The sequence below is a fragment of the Fusarium sambucinum genome, chromosome I (assembly GCF_050947815.1).
Source record: "Fusarium sambucinum isolate potato_lamoka chromosome I, whole genome shotgun sequence".
Lineage (NCBI taxonomy): Eukaryota > Fungi > Ascomycota > Sordariomycetes > Hypocreales > Nectriaceae > Fusarium > Fusarium sambucinum.
The window spans coordinates 8664434-8684406 of record NC_139294.1 but is presented as its reverse complement, the minus strand read 5'-3'; the positions used below and the strand labels follow the sequence as shown (position 1 = coordinate 8684406).

At 46.8% G+C, this 19973-nt stretch overlaps 9 protein-coding genes across 9 annotated transcripts; 5 read left to right on the top strand and 4 right to left on the bottom strand.

Annotated features, from left to right (window-relative positions):
- Positions 1 to 472: 472 nt before the first annotated feature.
- On the top strand, positions 473 to 2043 carry FSST1_005572 (major facilitator superfamily domain-containing protein; the record flags this gene model as incomplete). The annotated part of the gene is made up of 4 exons (XM_083231862.1): positions 473 to 778; positions 826 to 840; positions 888 to 1289; positions 1348 to 2043. The coding sequence occupies 4 exons, from the start codon at positions 473 to 475 to the stop codon at positions 2041 to 2043; spliced, it is 1419 nt and encodes a 472-aa protein (XP_083089002.1).
- A 714-nt stretch (positions 2044 to 2757) lies between these two features.
- Positions 2758 to 4515, bottom strand: FSST1_005571 (glycosyl hydrolase; the record flags this gene model as incomplete). The annotated part of the gene is made up of 1 exon (XM_083231861.1): positions 2758 to 4515. One exon carries the CDS (start codon positions 4513 to 4515, stop codon positions 2758 to 2760), a length of 1758 nt encoding a protein of 585 aa, XP_083089001.1.
- Positions 4516 to 6151: 1636 nt separating this feature from the next.
- FSST1_005570 (ribonuclease T2-like protein) lies at positions 6152 to 7041 on the top strand (the record flags this gene model as incomplete). The annotated part of the gene is made up of 2 exons (XM_083231859.1): positions 6152 to 6353; positions 6404 to 7041. 2 exons carry the CDS (start codon positions 6152 to 6154, stop codon positions 7039 to 7041), a joined length of 840 nt encoding a protein of 279 aa, XP_083089000.1.
- Positions 7042 to 7539: 498 nt separating this feature from the next.
- On the top strand, positions 7540 to 8090 carry FSST1_005569 (uncharacterized protein; the record flags this gene model as incomplete). Its single annotated transcript, XM_083231858.1, has 3 exons — positions 7540 to 7657; positions 7718 to 7925; positions 7973 to 8090. 3 exons carry the CDS (start codon positions 7540 to 7542, stop codon positions 8088 to 8090), a joined length of 444 nt encoding a protein of 147 aa, XP_083088999.1.
- Positions 8091 to 9898: 1808 nt separating this feature from the next.
- On the top strand, positions 9899 to 11091 carry FSST1_005568 (uncharacterized protein; the record flags this gene model as incomplete). Its single annotated transcript, XM_083231857.1, has 5 exons — positions 9899 to 10164; positions 10218 to 10240; positions 10294 to 10313; positions 10363 to 10748; positions 10800 to 11091. The coding sequence occupies 5 exons, from the start codon at positions 9899 to 9901 to the stop codon at positions 11089 to 11091; spliced, it is 987 nt and encodes a 328-aa protein (XP_083088998.1).
- Positions 11092 to 11319: 228 nt separating this feature from the next.
- FSST1_005567 (uncharacterized protein) lies at positions 11320 to 12205 on the bottom strand (the record flags this gene model as incomplete). Its single annotated transcript, XM_083231856.1, has 2 exons — positions 11320 to 11906; positions 11965 to 12205. The coding sequence occupies 2 exons, from the start codon at positions 12203 to 12205 to the stop codon at positions 11320 to 11322; spliced, it is 828 nt and encodes a 275-aa protein (XP_083088997.1).
- A 1100-nt stretch (positions 12206 to 13305) lies between these two features.
- FSST1_005566 (FAD binding domain-containing protein) lies at positions 13306 to 15045 on the bottom strand (the record flags this gene model as incomplete). The annotated part of the gene is made up of 1 exon (XM_083231855.1): positions 13306 to 15045. The coding sequence occupies one exon, from the start codon at positions 15043 to 15045 to the stop codon at positions 13306 to 13308; it is 1740 nt and encodes a 579-aa protein (XP_083088996.1).
- Positions 15046 to 15477: 432 nt separating this feature from the next.
- Positions 15478 to 16767, bottom strand: FSST1_005565 (nucleotide-diphospho-sugar transferase; the record flags this gene model as incomplete). The annotated part of the gene is made up of 1 exon (XM_083231854.1): positions 15478 to 16767. The coding sequence occupies one exon, from the start codon at positions 16765 to 16767 to the stop codon at positions 15478 to 15480; it is 1290 nt and encodes a 429-aa protein (XP_083088995.1).
- Positions 16768 to 17831: 1064 nt separating this feature from the next.
- FSST1_005564 (acyltransferase 3) lies at positions 17832 to 19337 on the top strand (the record flags this gene model as incomplete). Its single annotated transcript, XM_083231853.1, has 1 exon — positions 17832 to 19337. One exon carries the CDS (start codon positions 17832 to 17834, stop codon positions 19335 to 19337), a length of 1506 nt encoding a protein of 501 aa, XP_083088994.1.
- Between the last annotated feature and the right edge of the window lie 636 nt (positions 19338 to 19973).

Here is a 19973-nt window from a genome sequence, read left to right as displayed (position 1 = left end):
TAGGTGCTAAATTACCACGCGTCAGTAAAGCTTGGCCAAGGCCGATGCCGATGCATGTTTTGCTGATGCTGACGCTGATGGCATGTGAGAGAAGAAGGATGCTTACACTGACTACAGGTTACGTATACAGGCGACATCATGATGGTAGCCGCCAGCATCGGAAAAATGCCATGTCATGATCCCAAGTCTAACCGAAGCTCTTCCATGGCGGACCGACGAACCGCCTTGTTCCTGTGCATCTATTCCGTTTTTGGTTATACTCTCAACTTCTATCCATCACGAATCGTTACTAAACGATTATCCGGCCTGAGATCATAGATCCACAGTATCTCGTGAATTGCCAGGTTTAAAACATGGGCATCCGTCAGTTTTCCGTAACTTCTTCCTTCTCTATTGTTCAATACCGTCGTTGTCTAGTTTATACAGCGCTCTGTTCCTGGTACCGCTCCGGTCAGCATTCACCATATCCACTATGACTGCATCCTCTACAGCCACCATTCGCTCGTATGAGCTGACGTCTCGCACAATCAACGAACCCCCTGTCGCTGCATCTCGAGAATCCCTCAGAGGCTCAGAATATTTTGACGAATCTCGGAGGCTTGGGTCTCATCCCGACCGAGGGTTTTCAGATGGTAGCGGGAATGGCCTCGAAAGTGTCCCGGCCCAGAATGTCCCAGAAGCCATTGAGAGTTGGAAATATCCCCGCGAAAATGTGTTCAAAACTGGCGCTTCCTTTTGGAGTCTTTTGACTTCGGGTGCTAATGATGCTGCATATGGTGTAAGTCACACCGAAAGTTTCATTTTTAATCGCTAACATGATCGCAGGCTTTGATCCCATACGTATGTGCACCCAACTTCTCTACTAAACTATACTAACAATTCAACAGCTAGAGAAATACTATAATTTGAGCTATATTGTGGTTTCCCTTGTTTTTCTCTCTCCCTTTGTAGGGTACATCCTCGCTGCAGTTCTGAACAACACTCTGCATCGACGCATAGGGCAGAGAGGAATTGGCATCACTTGCGGTCTCTGCCATATAGCCGCTTATATCATCATCGCCCTTCATCCACCATACCCTGTTTTAGTCGTCGCATATTCCATTGCTGGATTTGGCAACGGCATCAGCGATGCGGCATGGAACGCTTGGGTTGGTAACCTTGACAAAGCAAATGAGACTCTTGGCTTCCTCCACGCTTTCTATGGTATCGGTGGTGTCATTAGTCCTTTGATCGCTACAAACATGATAGCAAAAGCTGACCTTCCTTGGTACACGTTCTACTACGTTATGGTAAGTCCAAGGGCTGCTTCTCTTGTAACAGAACTCAAATGCTGACTCCCATTCTCAGATCGGATTGGCTGTGATTGAGCTTGTCACTTGCTCATGGGCTTTCTGGCCCAATGGACCAGAGGTCTATCGTCAGACCATGGATGCGAGTAATGAAGATAATCAAGGCATGAAAGAAGCACTTTTTAAGCTTCCATTTGCTCGCGTCACCTGGCTTTGCGCCGCATTTCTTCTTTGCTACGTTGGTGTCGAAGTTTCTGTCGGTGGCTGGATCGTTCAATTTATGATCCGTGTACGGAAGGCCGAGAACTATCCAGCAGGCATGACCTCAATGGGTTTTTGGTTAGGTCTTGCAGTTGGTCGAGCTATCCTGGGTTTCGTCACGCCTCGACTTGGTGTCAAAGTTGCAGTATCTCTTTATCTGCCTGCTGCCATGGCTATGCAGTTAATCTTCTGGCTGGTGCCGAGTTTCTATGTTTCTGCTATCACAGTGGCTTTCCAAGGGTTCTTCCTTGGGCCTCTGTTCCCTGCTGTTGTGGTTGCTACTACCAAGATGCTGCCCAAACACTTGCACGTTAGTACAATCGGCTTTGCTGCAGCATTTGGAGGCAGTGGAGCTGCGATTCTGCCTTTTGCTGTTGGTGCTATTGCCCAGGCGAAAGGAGTCAAGACTCTTCAACCTATTATACTTGCGTTTTTGACTGCTCTGTTGGGTCTATGGTTATGCTTGCCCAAGATCGGAAAGAAGAAGGATTAAGAAGATACGGAGCCGAATGTGTTCTAATCAAGGTCAAGGGCAGACCATCGTCCAACTTGCTGTATCTGAGAGATAGATTAGAGATTGGTATATACGTTAGTGGCGACTATAGTTTGAAATGATCCAAGTTACGATGTCACACACAATCACAGTATATCATATAATGTTAGAATTGAATATTCGTGAAGTTATGAGTATATAGACCTCACTTCTTAGACATAATGTTGCCTTGAAGATCTAGCATCTAGCACAGTGGATATGTTCACAAACTGTTGGGTTTATGTTTCAACATGTGAAATTATCAGGTATCGTGTTCCTCGGTCTTTGAATGAAACCGTTACCTGTAGTATCTAGCTTGATCACATCATGATAAAGGGCCATGTCCAGGCTCAGACATCCGTGAGCCCAAGACTATATAGGTATCACCTTTTGGCGGAAACCTCACTTAAGGATCTAGGATCTGGCCTGATGGTCTAGCGGTATGATTCTTGCTTCGGGAGTGACATCTCAGTCTTGTTTAATGAGACTATAGTTTGCGAGAGGTCCCGGGTTCAATCCCCGGTCAGGCCCTTCTTTTGCCTGTCAGACTGTTATGTCTTTTTGTTTGTCACTCTTCTGCACTTATCCACTGTTGCTGTTCTGTATGCGAGAAGAGTCCATGTGGGACGTCCTATAACAGCGTTGATACGTCTTAGTGATATGAGATTGTGTTAACTACCTACAAGTCACCTTCTTCTTTGTAACTGTAGACCAACTTCCGTCAACACTGAACCGTTGATAAGCCAATTCCTTGACATAATCACAACCAAAAGACAGAACAAAATACCCAGTACGCTTCTCAGTCTTTACAGAAGTAGCCACGATGTTTCCAGGCAGAGCCACAACTCTGTTCGTTCCCTCAAGAATATCAAAAGACGCTCCAGGCTTAGATATCACTTTAACATGAAACTGACACGCATCCTTTTTCTTGGAGCACCAAACATTCATACGGATGGGATACGTGTTCTTGGGCAGCGGCTGGTCAAGAGATGTAAGGTCCATACTCATGGCATCATCAGAGCCAAAGTAAACGGCTGACTCTTCAAGAGTCATGCGAGTCGTGTAGATGGATCTATCGCGCTCTGTACTGTTACGCGCATGGTGGACATAGAAAAGCTCTGAGCCTGGTGGTGTTCGGAGAGTGACGTCTTGAGTACCAACTTTCTTGTTGTTCTTGGCAGGCGAAGCTACTATACTACCATGACCAGTTGAGTAGATTGGAATCTTGGCATCGGGCTTCTGTGAAAGAATAGGGTTGTTCGATGATTTGCGGAATGGTCCAAAGGGAGACTTGGAGGTTGCGAAGCCTACGCCGTAGTTGGATGCCTCATAGTTGTTGGCGCTATAGGTAAGCAAGTAAACAGGCTTGCCGTTCTTTCCAGGCCGTCTGATGAGAGTGCTACCTTCAGCCCAGCGACGGTCTTTCTTGGTACCATTATTCTTTTCGTAGTCGTCGACGTGGTAATTCTCCCAGTCTTGACGATCGGCGCCGTAGGAGATGACAGTCTTCCAGCCATCCTTACGTAGAGGTGAACCAATCTCACCAGTGCCGTTGTAGGATGTGATGTTGTGAGGGAGGTTTGGTGCATCCTTGGCGTGGATATTCTTTTGTGAAGCAATGATCTCAGGCATCGTCATGGCTTTGGGGTCATCCCACCAGTCTCGCTCCATCTCGACGACGATAATGTTGGATTCCTCAATGTACTTGCCCAGCTTCTTATCCCAATTCCAGTTGCGGTAGGCATTTCGAGAGAGATAAAGATAAATCTTTCCATCCTTGTCGAAAAAGATGTTGACGTCAATGGTAGGAATGTAAGTGCCCTTTGGTGCTGTCTTGCCTTTTTTGAGGGTTTGCGGAGGACGCATCTGCTTCTCGTCCATAATGAGATTGACATCGTAGTAATCAGGATCAAACGGATAATAATCAATGGGCTTTGATTTAATTTCCCTGAATGGCCCAGTAGGTGATCTTGAAACAGCCACTCCAATCTTGGACGGCTCTTCAAAGTCTGAGTAGCGAAAATAATCCTTGGCCAAATCCTCTCGCAAGCGCCCAGCGAAGAAGAAAAAGTACCAGCCGGTCTTTTCGTTGTAGTAGGTCTCTGGAGCCCAATACCAGTCACGGGCCCAGCAGGCCTGACCACCTTTGACGCGGTTCATATCGTCGTCGTAGCAGGCTTTCAGGACGCCGCCTGGATGCTTGTGCCATGCCGACAGGTCGGGGCTGCTGTAGACGGCAAAGAGACTGCCTGGGTCTGCACCTTCAGTAGAGTATGCGAAATACTGGCCGGTTTTGGAGTCATAAATTACGTGAGGATCTGCTCCTGGGTGGTTCGCCGAGTTGTGAAACTGGGGAAGTTTGGAGTCATGTTTTGAAGCCAATGACGATGCGCAAAGGCATACAAGGCCTGCGACGATGCTGGATAATTGCATTTTCACAATTACTCGAACATGTTGCCAAAGACATAAGAAGTTAGGGATGTTTACAGGCTGTTTTGATCTCAATGACATATTCTTTCCCCTCATTCAGGCCTCGGTCCGAGAAAGTGCGGGTAGGATTACCATCCTTGATCTCGTCGGTATAATTCAAAGCGAGGCGTATACTAACACAAGATTCGATGAAGTCATCGTCAACTTTTAACTTGCACTTTAAACGAATTTCCAGCCGTTGAAGATCGTCAATCTTTGAATGATTATATTTGGCCCGAAAGATGAGGTTGATCGAGCAATTAATCTGCATTCCAGCAGTTGTCCTACCGGAGCTTAGAATAGCCTAAATAGAGCAAAGCCTGGTAGAGCAAAGTTGATTAGCTTCTAAGTTTATGTTTCCGATAGTCTATATTCATCCTATACCTAACAACTATGGTGTGTCTGTGGCTTGCTGGGGACTTATTCCCGCCGTTATGCCTCGTGGCTGTTGCCGTGCCTCTGTCAGTTGAACTTTAACCATCACATTCCTATCATCAGAAAATCGAATCATGACGGAGGTTGTACTCGGATGGCCGGGAAACCAGCTGAGTTTCTTCCCGTCAGGCTGACTAGCTTGCCAAATTGTTGGAAGATCTGCTGTAATCATATTATGGCTTTTTAATGAATCATGGAAGTACCTTGTGATACACGAATGAGCTAGCTTGGCTGAATTCACGGAATCTCTTCTATCTTTGAATCATTATCCAGACGAATTAGGGATTCATATACCAAGTAACTTAAAAGTTTCAGCTAAGTTGGTGCCTTCGACAATAGGATACAAAATGTCTTGGTCATCAAGCTAACCATCCTATTTCTAGCATCTAACATGGGAAAGGTGTAAGCTTCCAACTAAGTACTTTCCTTGACATAATCTCTGGAATGGCGCACGAGTAATAAACGTTTCAACTCTTTTGTGGCTATGGCATCTCACTCAGCCATGTACACAAATCCCGTCACCCGATCAACCATCCAATGTCTACTGTACCTGCAGTCCCTCGGGTGCTTCCGCATTCTAGTAACGTGGTTTGCCCTCTTAAACAGGACAATAAAGTGCAGAAATGCTTGTCTGTCGGTCATCAAAGTGACATGATAGAAATAAGCCCGAAACTAAACGGCGTGCTGACAGGCTCAACGAAAACGATCAACGAATAAAACGACTTGTGGACCTGCGTATAGCCTGAAGACAAGTGGTTGGTATGGATCGGCAAAAGTATCACAGTCTTTCGCCAGAAAATAGTCCGCATTCGGTATCGTGTCAGTTGTCGTTTGCAAACTCTCAACTACCCAAGACATTGTCTGATTGGTCTCAGATACGCTTTCAGATCGTAGCTGACGTATTACGGCCGAAATCTCGAGTTCGATTGGGTCATTTCTATGTCTTGTCTTGGCTGTTTTTGAGTTTTGTATCAGTTTGCCTTTTTTTCCCATGATGCTTGGTAGTAGCAAGCGGTTGACTCGTAACACTTTGATGAAATCCCTCGTTGCCATACGGTCAGGGGCTGTGTTTGGGAAAGTTATAAAGAAAGCAGTCATAACTCCAGAAGTCGAAATATACCGCACAACTTCAACAGGAACACTTAGCCCCATTGAAGCATAAACAATGAGTTCACTTCAACTTTTCGTGCTTCTTACATCAGCCACTTCTGTGTTGGCTCTTGCTGGAACACCAAATGTGTACGCCAACGGCCGTCGAGTTTCATGCTACGATAAAGCTTCTGTCGGCGATACTTGCTGCTATCTTTCTCCAGCAAGACTGTTACAAACACAAGTTTGGGATACAAGACCCGTCTCTGGACCTCTTGGTAAGTTTACACCCTGCCATAACTCATATATCCACTGCTAATACACCTAGATTCATGGACCATTCACGGACTCTGGCCCATTCACAATGACGGTTCCATCCCAAGCAACTGCGACACCAATCGTACATACACAAATATTACGCAGATATTGTACCATGCTGGTGCTGAAGATACTGTCGACGAGATGAATAACCTATGGGAATCTGCAGAGGGAGACAACGAAGATTTCTGGCAAGACCAATGGGTCGCCCATGGAACATGCTTCAGTAGTTTGAACCGAGAATGCTACGGTCGCAATTACGAGGAAGCCGAAGAAGCAGTTCCCTATTTCCAAAAGACAGTTTCACTGTTCAAACGTCTCCCAACATATGAGTGGCTACGTGATGCTGGCATCGTTCCTTCATATTCCATGTTTTACCAATTGTCAGATATCCAAGACGCACTGGAGCAGCAGCACGGTTCACGCGTGTCACTTCGCTGTACTGGCCAACGACTCCATGAAATCGGTTATCACTTCAACGTTACGGGTACGCTGCAAGATGGTTACTTTACCAATTCGGGTGCCATTGGCAAATGGGATGACTGTCCTGAGCTGCTGCTGTATGAGCCCAAGGGAGAGACCAGAAAGGCAATTTTTAAGTTTGAGACGTTTCATTCGCATACCGCTACGGACGTGGAGGATTTGTAGGTTCATTCGGGAGGGCATTCTTGTTTAAATAGCTTAGTTTAGTTTATAACCTTTTAATATATTCCATATCTAGTCGCATACCTATTATCAAGTTTGCCAGTTATAAAGGGATATCCGATCTGACTGATTTCCAAAGTGCCTACTCACTACTTCAAGTTCACCGCCGGGAAGTGGATATAAAGAATAGCCTTCAAACAAAAATCCGGAATATATATCCACCAGTCGTAACCTTGAAAAACGCGTTGTTTGTTGTTTCATTCAAATGATGCGTCGTATATCCCTGCTATAATTACTCAAGGAGAGAGAGCTCCACCTCAAGAATCATGGAAGATTCCCCACAGTGACAAGTTTCGGAAACATTACTTCAATTTCCTTGAAACATGGGTATTCGTGTAGTTGGCTATAAAGACAAGAGGATCCTCAGAGCTGATGATCTTATCCATTCCACTAAACTATCGCGCCAATACCTTCAATATCCTGTACCAATAACTCTTCAATATGTATCCTCTCGCTACTTTTACTTCTCTCCTTGCCATCGCTGGCGCCGTCAGTGCTACACTTGAGCCTGCGAAGAGTAACACCAAAGGCCAATATCCCAAGAGCCCATCATGCTCTCGTGAGCTTACCTCTTCAATAATAACCTCATAAAGATTTGGAACTGACCAGCTCGGTATAGCTTCCAAGACATCCAACGCTATTCAGGCTGCTGAGTGCGCATACAACACCCGCGTGTCAGGCAAGCAGACCTTTGCCATTTTCAAGGTTGATCATCAGTATGACAAGAACAACGGTGCTCCTTATGGTACTTGTGAGGCTTATGAGTGCGACGCTCCTACTTCTGGCGACATGATTGCCGATCAAGACTACTGGACTTTCTTCTGGAAGTAAGTATATCATGATAAGGAAACGGTGACTTGACTGACCCGCTTAGCAACAATGGAGAGTCTTCTGGTGTCGGTACTACATGTATCAAGGATCCCAACGATGGTACTTGCGGTTGCGAGAACTCGGATGGTACTTTTATTCCTGGTGGAAGCAACTGTGTTTAAGAGATGGAATACGAGGCAGGGAGATAGAACTTGGTACAATGAGTGAGATGTGAGATGAGCTTCTGGAATATCATCCACTTCGTCAGCGGAAAACCCAATTTGCGAAAATAGTTCCAAAATGAACTAGTATAGTCAATAACATGTCAACGGAAGACGGATAGAAGCAGTGTGTTCTTTGCCTCACCCTTATAGACTGATCGACGAGACGAGACGAGAAGGATACCTGATTGGGGTCCTAATTCTATGTTGGGTGGATGGTTTTACGGTCACTGTTAACCAGACGTTGGACTTCCACCAGTTATCTAGTTAGTTGTTGCGCCCCCTGTCTTAGTTTAAGCCACGACAGCGTCGTTTCCTCAGTAGTCTGTTGCACCGGCTTCAGCTAAGGCGTAGATCATCCCCCTAGAGCATGCGGGGAAGCAATGTTGTTGAGAAGCATTTGAGTATATGTTTCCAAGGCTGTTATTGCTGAGTCTCGATCGAGAGGAAACTAGCGGATGAGATTGTCTCAGTAAGGAAAACAGCACATAAATACATGTCATGCCCTTTCGTCCATGTCTCTGACCCTTTAAAGATCTGTATAGTACGGTATGGATGATCCCCATAGGGCTAGATCAAATCGAGCCGCTTGGTCTGTGTCACTTATCAATGAAGATCTACAACTAATGCTAAAATTGACAGTCTGGATAAGGTCCCGTGGAACTCGATCTGCAGTCGAGACGCTGTTAGTCCGTCTCTTGATAGAAATATTGCCGCGGAGATTGACGTCTGCAGTTGACTGGTTATGGAGACATTACTCACGGCACGAGCCGTAGCTGAAATGGGGATGGATTAGTTTATTGGGCTATCCGATTCAACTAGTTCAGGCTGAAATCGTATCTAATTGTTGGGAATGAGGGGAGAAATGCAGGTAGATGTTGACATAATTCACTTCGGCAATGGACCGTCTGTGCATCCACCACACTGGTAGGGGATCTAGAGACATATCATGTAGAAGAATTAGAATGTTCTATTGTCCTTTCAGGGTCTCGTGATTGAGAAATATGGCGGTGTATAAGCAGAAACGTGAGTGGCTTTGCGTGAAAAGAAAGAGGCCACCAACACACAGCTCAAGACAAAATCAAGTTCACTTGTACAAACTTAGTTGAAATTGTAAAATGTCACTGAAAACTCTCCCTTGAGTCATTCTCAAGTCAAGGGTCTCAGCCTCACGAAATGCCAAGACGAATTGGCTACCAGTTCAAGCCCATGATCAACCATCCAGTAGATCAAACAGGGCACAGAGCGGTACCAATTGGCTCCTCGCATGTTTTTAGTGGTGTAGATCTCATGTGATTGATGAAAGGGGCAAATGGTTGCAAAGGAAACGCTACGTACTGTTTAGTCTGTAACGGTTGAGCGGTAGTTAGAGGTTGCCAGCGCGGGGAAGGGGTCCGAGAACCAGGGCTTTAGAGTTTGATAACTTCACAGTAGCATATACCTGTTGACTGCTATATTAGTCTCATTTCTTGGTGTACTAAATACCTCCACAGTCTAGGCATTGGTGCACCAGGCATGAGATGGCTTTCTTTAGTATCTCGACTACTTCCAATCATCAACCATGCGTTACATTTCCATGTCCACACGTTACTCTACAGTAGGGAATCTACAATCCTTACTCTGCTATGACGCCCTGTATTCATTTCCCCATATGCACCTCGACCTCCCCCTCAATACCTGAATCCATGACATGGAAAACATCACCCGGAATTTCTCTATTCATCACAGCCAGATGATAGCAGCACAAAAACGCCCCTCGACATGTCGGAATGATAACCCTCCTTTCTCCCCACTACAAGGCTCAGGAAGTTACTAGAGGTGATCTGGTCATCGCCTCTATTGCACTGGGCTTTACCGTCGGCTTCGGATGGCTCACCACTTGGAAGGCTTGCAGGCAGACGTTCCAGATATACCAGCGCCATGGGAGGCGCGTGTTTCGAAATACATACATTATAATGGTCTGGTTGGAGTTATTGGTTTGTACGATATTTGCTATTATTTGCATTTTGCATCTACTTGACGTTATACCCTCTAGGTAAGCTGATTCGAGACCAACTCCGACCACATATACTGATTTATATCCTTCAGCTTTGCGTTTTACTTCACTATTCGTAAGTATTATCATTACCCAATCTTGAACTGAACTGCTGCTAACTTCTCTCAGTTACCACATGGGCCCTTCAAGTACGAATATCATAGTGACTCCCACAATTCCTCGACTAACCCTCGACAGGTCCAATTCCTCCTCCAAATTATCGTCAACCGATGTGGCATACTCCTCACCCATACAAAGAAAGCCTACCATCTCAAAATCGTTGTTGCAGTTCTTATCACCGCCGTCAACATTTCTGTCTATTGCATATGGATTCCTGCCCGACTACAGGTATCACAGCGATATATCCACATTAACGAGTGGTGGGATCGATGCGAGAAAGTCATATACCTCATCGTCGACGCGTGCCTCAATCTTTACTTTATACACATAGTTCGCGCCAATCTCATCATTCATGGTCTCACAAAGTACAAGAGGTTGACGCATTTCAACATGTTTATCATTGGGTTTTCGTTGAGCATGGATGTGCTCATTATTGCCATGATGAGCTTAAGAAATACTTTTGTGTATGAATTCAGGCCACTATCACCAACGAAGATACTAACCTGGTTCCTTAGATATATGCAATTTCACCCTTTGGCATATACTGTAAAACTACATATCGAAATGTCCATGGCCGACCTCATCGGCAAAATCGCCCGCGACAAGCACTGCGGCATCATAGCAGAGGGTACGTTCTCGAGCACTGTTACCGACGGAACGTATCATCTTGAACAACGCTTCACCGAAGATAGCCAAACGGCACTTACGAATCAACAAGACGTCGGCAATATTTCAAAACCCAGACGGATGTTTCGGTCATATTCGATACGTGCTGGGGAATATCAAAGGGAACTGCCAGAACCTTGAACTTGTCACAACATGTATACACGCATGTTGATCAAAGATCAATAGGTTATAATCAAGTTAGATGAATTATTCTGGTATTGATGAATAGGTATCAGTGAAAAAAGAATATATATATATATATATCTATATATAGCTGATGCAATCAACCAACTCCGTGCTCTGATGTACAGCATGCAAAACTCCTTCCAATAGGAACTCTACGATTCCTCTACATTTACCAAACATTAATTAAGGCGCCTCATGAAGACCACCAGGTCCTTGACTATAGCCTTGTTGAGGAGGGTGAACCCATGGCTGTCCAGCCATCTCAGCTGGCGCATGCTGCCCAGGAGTCTTGTAGTATTCCTGCGCGGGCTGATGCTGAGGTCCAGTAGGCATTTCACTGGGAGGCGCATATCCTCCGGCCGCAGCACCAGGACCCTTACGGAAGTGTTTCCAGAGAAGGAAGCCAACACCAGCGAGGACTGCGATACCTCCAATGGTGGCACCAACTGCGATACCAGCGACAGCTCCGGTAGAAAGACCCTTGTCCTCCGAATCAGAAGCAGCTTCTGTTGTCAACTCGGTGGCAGCGTCTGTTGTTGTTTCGGTAGCGTCGCGGGTGGGCGTGGGGCTAGGCTCGACGGTGGAAGAGGCCGCGCTTGTTGTTGCATCGCGAGGAACTGTAACGTTGAAGGCTTGGCTGTTGGCGTAGATATCGTTGGTGCCAGACTTGAAGAGGGAGAAGTGGAAGACGGCGTCTTCACCGTCTTTGACTTCAGTAGAGAAGCCGTTGAAGCTGACTTGCCATATGAAGCTGGTCGATGTTGAGTTTTCTTAACATGCAGGGTTAGTCACTGCCGTTGCAGATGGAAGTACAGATATCGCGCATACCTTTCAGACTCATAAAGAACTGTGTGCCACCGCCAGCAGCAGGGTAGTCCTGCCAGAGGAGAAGGTTTGTCTCGTCGAGGTCGGTCTGCCACTCTACATTCATGCTCTCATCGGCATCGTAAGACGGGTTGTTCTTCCATCCCGTAGTTCCAGATCCTCCAGGGGTGATGAAGGAGGTAGCAGCAGCAGCCCTGGTGGCAAGGCTGCTCAGTATAAGGGTGAGCGGCAACAGAGCGTGCATTTTGTGCGTCAATATGTTGATCAGATACTGTAGAGGGTATGTGATTGTCGAGCCTCAAGATCAGGTACCAGCAACTCCAAGGCCGTCTGTTTATCACAAGCTGACCCGAAAGATAGACAAAAGCAGAAGAGAAGGAAATCTCGGGCTATTGGGGGAATAGCCAAACTGTTTCATCTGGCGCAACAAAACACTCAGCCTCGGTGGACGAAGATCCTTGTTAATCTCAGTGTTAGCGTTGAAGCGGATGTCTTGAGGGCCGGGGAATGAGAGAGCTTCACCCAGTGAGACATCGGTGAAATGGCCATTGGGTCCGCTTTCTTACATGCTGGACCTACTAGCTCGGATCCTTGTGGCATTATTAATATCTCTCGTGGGTCATAGAGTCTGAATTGTCTGAGATGACCGATGATCAAGTGTCGCGCTATCGTGAGTAGGGAAATTGAAGCTAGAGATGGTGGCTGTGATACTAGTTTGTCATTGTTGAGAACAGGGATATAATGAGACGAACAACAAGTGCTTACTTTTTGTCTATGCTGGAGGCTGAAAAGGTCTCAGGTCTTGCGAGAGGCGAAATTCTCACAGCTTAAACCGAGCAGCAATTGTTTGCTGCGAGTGAGAATAAATAGATCAATTGCCACTTTATTGTCTGCTAGCTACTAATTAGTCCTCCCTCAAAGACTCCATGTCCCAGCCATGCCTAAGCCACCCAAATGTTTAGGCGCCGACAGTGTCTTTCACTCAGCCTTAGCCAGGTCAGGGGTTCATGTTGCAGTGGATCTCAGCGGTGCCCACTCCTGCAGGCTTGGCTACGGGTAAGGCGTTCTACCAGTTCCGATCTTGATTTCATTCCTACCCTGAAGTTTGTTAATTGTATAATCGTGAACAATGAATGGGGTGTAGATTTGACGCAGGTCTTGGTAATTGAAATACTGGATACGTCATAGCAAGTTGAAGACATTCTCATACGGTCACCTAACAGCCATCATGCTTATTCATTCCAACCGCACGTGAACAACCCAAAGCATTCACTATGTACGTTGCTTGCTAAATTCATCTCTAAATACAACAAACTGCACCAATCAAACAGAACAACCACGTTCTCAAAGCCGAGAATTGACAGGCTTTGTACTTGCCCCATCCCCATAGACATCCTCTCCCAAGATCTCACGAACAAGTGCTCTGCCAGCAGCTCGTCCTGAAAAGATGCAACCGCCTACAAATGTTCCCTCGAGCGAACTATACCCATGAACACCACCTCCTCCAAACCCAGCTACTTCACCAGCGGCATACAGCCCAGGGAATGGGGTACCATCGGCCCTCATAACGTTACTATCCAAGTTTGTCTCGATGCCACCGAGCGTCTTTCTTGTGAGAAGGTTCATCTGCACAGCAATCAACGGTCCGTGAGCCTTGTCCAGAAGACGATGTGGCGGTGCAACACGACTACGGCGATCGGGCCAGTATGTCCTCGCGTTGTGGATGAGCATGGCCTGGGCGTCTTTGGCGTAGGGGTTGTCCATTTGACTGTCTCTCGCTTCGACGACTTCCTTAACGTCGTCGTATTCCAGTAAGGGGCCATTGCGTGCTTTGGCAAGCTCATTCATGCCAACGACCAGATCTTCCAGATTATCGCGGACGACAAAGTCTTTACCATGTTTTTGAAAATTTTGAACAGGAACCGTGCCTTTCTTGCCGAAGACGCGGGTGAGAAGCATCCATATACTCTTTCCAGTCACATCTGGGTTCTGTTCCGAGCCAGATAGGGCGAATTCGCGAGCTATGATGCTCTGGTCGAGGATGAACCAGGTGTAGTCGTACCCTGTACTGCAAATATACTTGAGCGTTGCCAGAGTATCCGAGCCTGGGTAGAGGAACGGTGGTAGTCGCTTGCCAGTCGCATCAAGCCAAAGCGACGAAGGAGCTGGGAGGACTCGGATACCGTGTCCAGGCCAGATTGGGTTCCAGTTCTGAAGGCCTTCAGTGTAATGCCACATACGATCGCGGTTGATAACGTGTGCGCCAGCGGTTTCTGAGATACCAATCATTCGTCCGTCGACATGTGCAGGGACACCGACGACAAAGTTATCTGGTACCTTGGGACCCAGTCTGTCAACAGGCCATGCTGCTTTGACAGCATCAACGTTGCCTCCAATACCACCTGAAGAAACAACAACAGCTGAGCCATAAATTTCAAACTTGTCCTTTTCAATGCGCGACGACTTGATGCCGCGTCCAGCATCGTCGTCTTCCAGAATGCGACCTCTGACTCCCACAGCTCGACCGGCATCGTCGACAATTAACTCATCAACAGCATGTCTGAATTTGAATGTTACGATGCCCTTCTCGGCAGCTTTCTTGACAGGATCCGCAAAGACCCTGACAACCTCTGGCCCTGTACCCCAGCTGACGTGGAACCGAGGCACAGAATTTCCGTGGCCGGTAGCAGAACCGTCTCCCCTCTCGGCCCAGCCAACGTTATACAGAAAGCCCAGTCCTCGAGCTTTGACATAATCTTCCATCTCGTCTGCTGCAAAGTCGACAAAAGCTTTGGCCCACTTCCTTGGCCAGTAATCTTCTTCTTCGCGATCGAACCTTGCTGAACCGAACCAGTCTCTCATGGCCAGCTCTCGAGAGTCTTTGATTCCCATTCTGCGTTGGTAAGACGAGTCGACCATAAAAACGCCACCAAGTGACCAAAAGGCCTGACCACCTAGGTTTTGCTCATTTTCTTGATCCAGGAGAAGGACTGGGATGTTTTTTTCTGACAACTCAAAGGCTGCGACAAGGCCAGCCAAGCCAGCGCCGACAATAATAACTGGTTTCTGCTCTGGAGAAGACATGTTATAAACTATGAGATATTATGGTGAGTAAAAAATGTAAGAGTAAAAACGGGACAGAATAAGCCGAGGATGTGAGAATATATTATGATGCGTGAGACGCGGGGTTGGTTTCTAAATAAGTGATCAAGCTGAATTGGTCAAAGTTTGCCTCTCGGTGCCGCGGTCCGCGGATCACGCCAAGACCAGTTGTCCGGGAACATCGGTTGATCAATTGATGAGAATATCAACTTAAACGTTTGGAATGATTCTTGCTCAAAGATAATTAAGTTTCGGTAGTTAACGATAGTAGACCCATTCATAATCACATTCAAGTGGAAATGAATTAACTAAGTATTCATATTCACCAACTCATTACCAGGATATCTAATTTCAAAAAACCAAACGCCAACCAGACAACTTCTAATTCAAATATGGTATTCGTATATGTCTCATTCAGATCCCGATATCAGGCTTCTTAGCCTGCTCTATCTTGGCCTGCTTCTCCTCCTCGGACAACGTCTCGTATTCAGCAACATTCTCATCCCATAATCTGACACACTCAGCATTCCAGTTGCAGTCTTCGACTTGTCCATATGCAGGGTGACTGTAACGGGGATGCTTGCTCGGCCAGTTGGATGCGTGGTAGTGGTGCTTGACTAAAGCACCGCGGGAATCATGGTTGCCAGAGTCTGAGTGGCCTTGTCCCGCACAGAAGGCTTCAACATTGAGGACGAGAACTCTACCGACAACTTTGGACTCGTCTATGCTGTGGAACAGGTCCCATGTCACTTTGCCACCTTTATGGTGGTGGTTCATCTGCTCCAGAAGGGCTCCTGTGAAAGCAGAAGGGCCGGTGCCGCTAATGACTTGATCGAATGTAAGCTCAATATCTCCCAAAGAAACCTTTTGCTTCTTGGACTCGTCCTTGAGCCAGGCCATGATGTGCTCAATGAGATTCAGCATGACAGGCTGGTGAGGCTTTGCGATGATTGTCCATTGACAAAACGACTTTGACTTTTTTCCCAGGATGGGATGGTCGCTGAACTCGGGCTGATCAATCTCGACGCCGACGATCAAGTCAATATCTCGTTCATCATAGCGCTCTGGGATAAATCGATGCACCGGCCTCAACGCTTCGACGTCAATGTCTGCGTAGACACCACCTTGTGCATACATGATCATGTATCGCAGCAAATCAGCCTTGATAATGTGCAAGTTGATGCTTTTATAAAACTTGACGATATCAGGTCGATTTATCTGACTCCCCTCACCAAAGTGCTCTTCTACAAAGGCAAGCTCGTTATCATCCGTGAGGACCTCGTACCGCATTCCAGGGTTCTTGTTAACCCATGTCCGCGAGGTGAGGAGGTCACGGTCCTCAAAGTTGAGGGGATCGACCTTCCATGTCTGCCAGATCTTCTGGGGGAACGAGCTGAAGCGCGTTCTTGTCACGAGGGGTGCCTTTTCCGTTCGGAACGCTGTGATCGGGCTGGGTATGGAGTAGAAGATGTCGAAGTTGAGGATGATGAAGAGCAGGACGACGCAGCAGATGTACAGCGGTAGACATCTTTGCATCTGAGCTGGGACTCTGTTTCGGAACTTGGCTGTTGATGCTGCCAGTGTTGGCGAGCCCAGAGGAGAGCCCATCTTTGACTTGGACTTGTTGGTGACGGTCCACTCGACGGTAGTGGGAGGAGGGATGCGTAGGTTAGATGGGATGTTTCGTCGAGGGCCACTCGCCATGACAGAAAGTCACTAACACTGGAGAGAAGAAGGGCTGTCTGCGAGTTGAATACAGAAGAGAAAATGCACAACGGAGCTGAACCAAATCTACTCTTGGCTAAATCTAGAAACCCTGAATAACTAGCCAATGCTACCTAAGTATACCAAGAAACCAAGGCTTTCCTTTTAATGACTGTCATCGGAAAGCGGAGAGGGCTTTGAACCCATGTGATGTGACTGTTGAGAAATCGCTGATACTGCAGCAGGGGGACCCGTTATTAGCTTGAATTGACAACTTCCAAGAAGGGCATCTCCTCCGTTCCTTCGTACATCGTGGAGGGTGAGCACGTATGGGGTAAGTGAATATGACCGGGGGCATTCTGTTGGTGAGAGGAAGATATCCACTGGGTCTGACCAGGACCGATGATGCGGCGCATGTGGCCTGGCGAGATCACAGTTTGTATAGAGTTGAGATGACCACAGACATTGTGGCTTTTCTTGTGCCTTGCAGGATCTAACTAATGACTTTGTTCACACCCACTTCAGTCGTCTTCAAGAGATAAAGAATTTGTCTTGGCTTGTGATTCCTCGGATATAATACAACCCCTGTCTCCTGGTCTGATATCCCCCGCACGAGTCTAAACCTTTACAGTACGGCACCAAACAAGCTTTTACCCATCCCCAGACTTGCCAGCCAATACCGGGCCAGATAATGGGTCTTCGTGTGCTGCCGACTTTCCCGTACTCAACGGGCTGGACCCTTGTAAAGATGACCTATCCCATGTCTTGAACACAACCTAGCACCATCGAGATTTCCCTCACAAGAGGAATATAATGAGACCATGTATATCCTCTTGTCAATTCTACTGTATGCATCCAGTTCAAAAGTCCGTGGGTCTTGAGGGATTGAACCCCTCGTCACAATCTCCCACATGCTTGTCTATCCCATTCTCCTCCTCGGCTTTTGATATTTGATTTCTCCGACTTGCATGCGGGTAAATGTCTAGACTACATCTTCAACATCGTTCAGCTAGCCTCTTCTTTCAAAGAGCTGAAACATCCTTACACAGCCAATCTCACCTACAATGTCGCCTCAAACAAGTGGCCTTCTTGACAGCGATGACTGGGACGAAGTAAAGTCAGACTCGTCCTCATCAGACTGGGCCATCAGCAAAAATTACTGGAAGCCATCGCAAGCAGGTGGCAAGATAAAGCAAGTTGTCAACAAAATCAGAGCCGCCATCCGTGCTCGATCAAGACCTCCCCTGGAGAATCTCCGTCCAACTGCTTACCTGGATGGTCTTCGCGGGTTCGCAGCTCTTTTGGTGTACATTCACCACCACGAACTATGGGCACATGGTATTCCTGAGCTAAACAAACCCTTTGAGAATGCGTTTGGCTACGAGGGAGGATACTATTTTGCCGCTTTCCCTGGCATACGACACTTCTTTACAGGCGGTCACTATGCTGTATCAACCTTCTTCATCATCTCAGGCTACGTGCTTTCTCTCAAGCCGATAAGTCTCATCCAAGCAGGAGAGTACATTCAGCTAGGCGATGTCATCGCATCGTCCTTTTTCAGAAGATGGATTCGTCTTTATCTACCCATCATTATGGCCATGATTATCTACATCACGTATTTGCACGTCTTTGGCGTGTGGGTGCGTATCATGACAAAGCAGAAAAACTGGTATGATGAGATGTGGACATTTTACTACGAGTTCAAGAATTTCAGTTTCGTTTTCAAAGAAGGTGGCGAGCCGTGGTTGTCATACAACAAACATCTGTGGTCTATCCCCGTGGAGTTCAAAGGCTCAGTTGTCGTTTTCACCGCCCAGATGGCATTTTCTCGATGTTCGAAAAATGCTCGTCTCTGGTGCGAGCTTGGACTCATTTTCTACTTTATGTACATTGCCGATGGATCGTTCAACGCCATGTTCATGTCTGGCATGCTTCTTTGCGATTTGGACGGCCTTGCAAAGAAGGGCGATCTCCCTCGATGGATGGCACGTCTTGAGCCGGCGAAAGAGTTTATCTTTTACCACCTCCTTGTTTTCAGTCTCTTCCTGGGAGGCGTGCCATCTGAGAACAGTAATGTTGAGCAACTCGCCAAGAACAGAGGTTTCTACTACCTTTCGTGGTTCAAGCCGCAAGCTGTTTACGACTACAAATGGTTCTACTTGTTTTACGCAGCTGTGTTCCTGGTAGCCTCAATCCCTCGAATCTTTTGGCTCAAGAGCTTTTTCGAAACAAGATTTTGCCAGTATCTGGGTCACATCTCATACGCCTTGTATCTCTGCCATGGCCCAATTCTATGGGTTGTTGGAGAACGATTATACATGGCTGCAGGATGGCAGAACGACGACATGATGAAGAATATTCCTCACTGGGCGAACAAAATGCCTCTGTCAACGAAGGGACCTATGGGATTGGAATTGGCGTTCTTATTGCCTCAGCTGATCCTTGTGCCTTTGACATTTGGATTAGCTGACGTTGTGACAAGGGCTCTTGATACGCCTAGTGTCAAGTTTGCAGCCTGGTTATACAAGAAGGCTTTGGGAGACCCAATTAGCAAACAGGCTAGGCATTGAAGTACAGTATCGTTGTAGATGCACAATAAATCAAGCTTAATTCGACGATATGTGTGTGCCTTTCCTGTACATTGCCATCATGGTCTTCAGCTGCTTCGACTTGCGATGACAGCAGCTGAACAAGATTCGATATGCAGATACTCGATATCTCCTAGTTTGAAATTGCCTCTCATCCTCTGTGAACCTAACCAACCCATAAAGCGCTCTACAAGGCACGAGACATCGCTTCGTATTCATCAGGCCCAGCCTCTTTTCTACGCCGCAAAACACTACCTTACCCCAATTAAGATCTGCAACCCTCCAAGATCAGACAAAAGCTCCCCTGTTCAGGAACCTGCGCCGTTGACCAGCATGACATTACATTAGCGCCTCCCCGCATCAAGTCAAAAAGTACCTACTAAAATAAAAGCCTCGGCATGCATATGATTGTGTGTCGACGTCGAATTGCAGCCACATTGAATGTCACAATCAGGAACTGCCAAGGCATTTCTCCATCAATCTAGGGGGATTCTTCAGCTGAAGATCCTAATGACCAAGATAAAAAAGACAGGGTCAACAATTGGCTCTTTGGTTGAGTTAGTTTACTGATATCTTCCCCGCCATAGTTACTCACCAAGGTTTTCTAAGCTTGCGCTC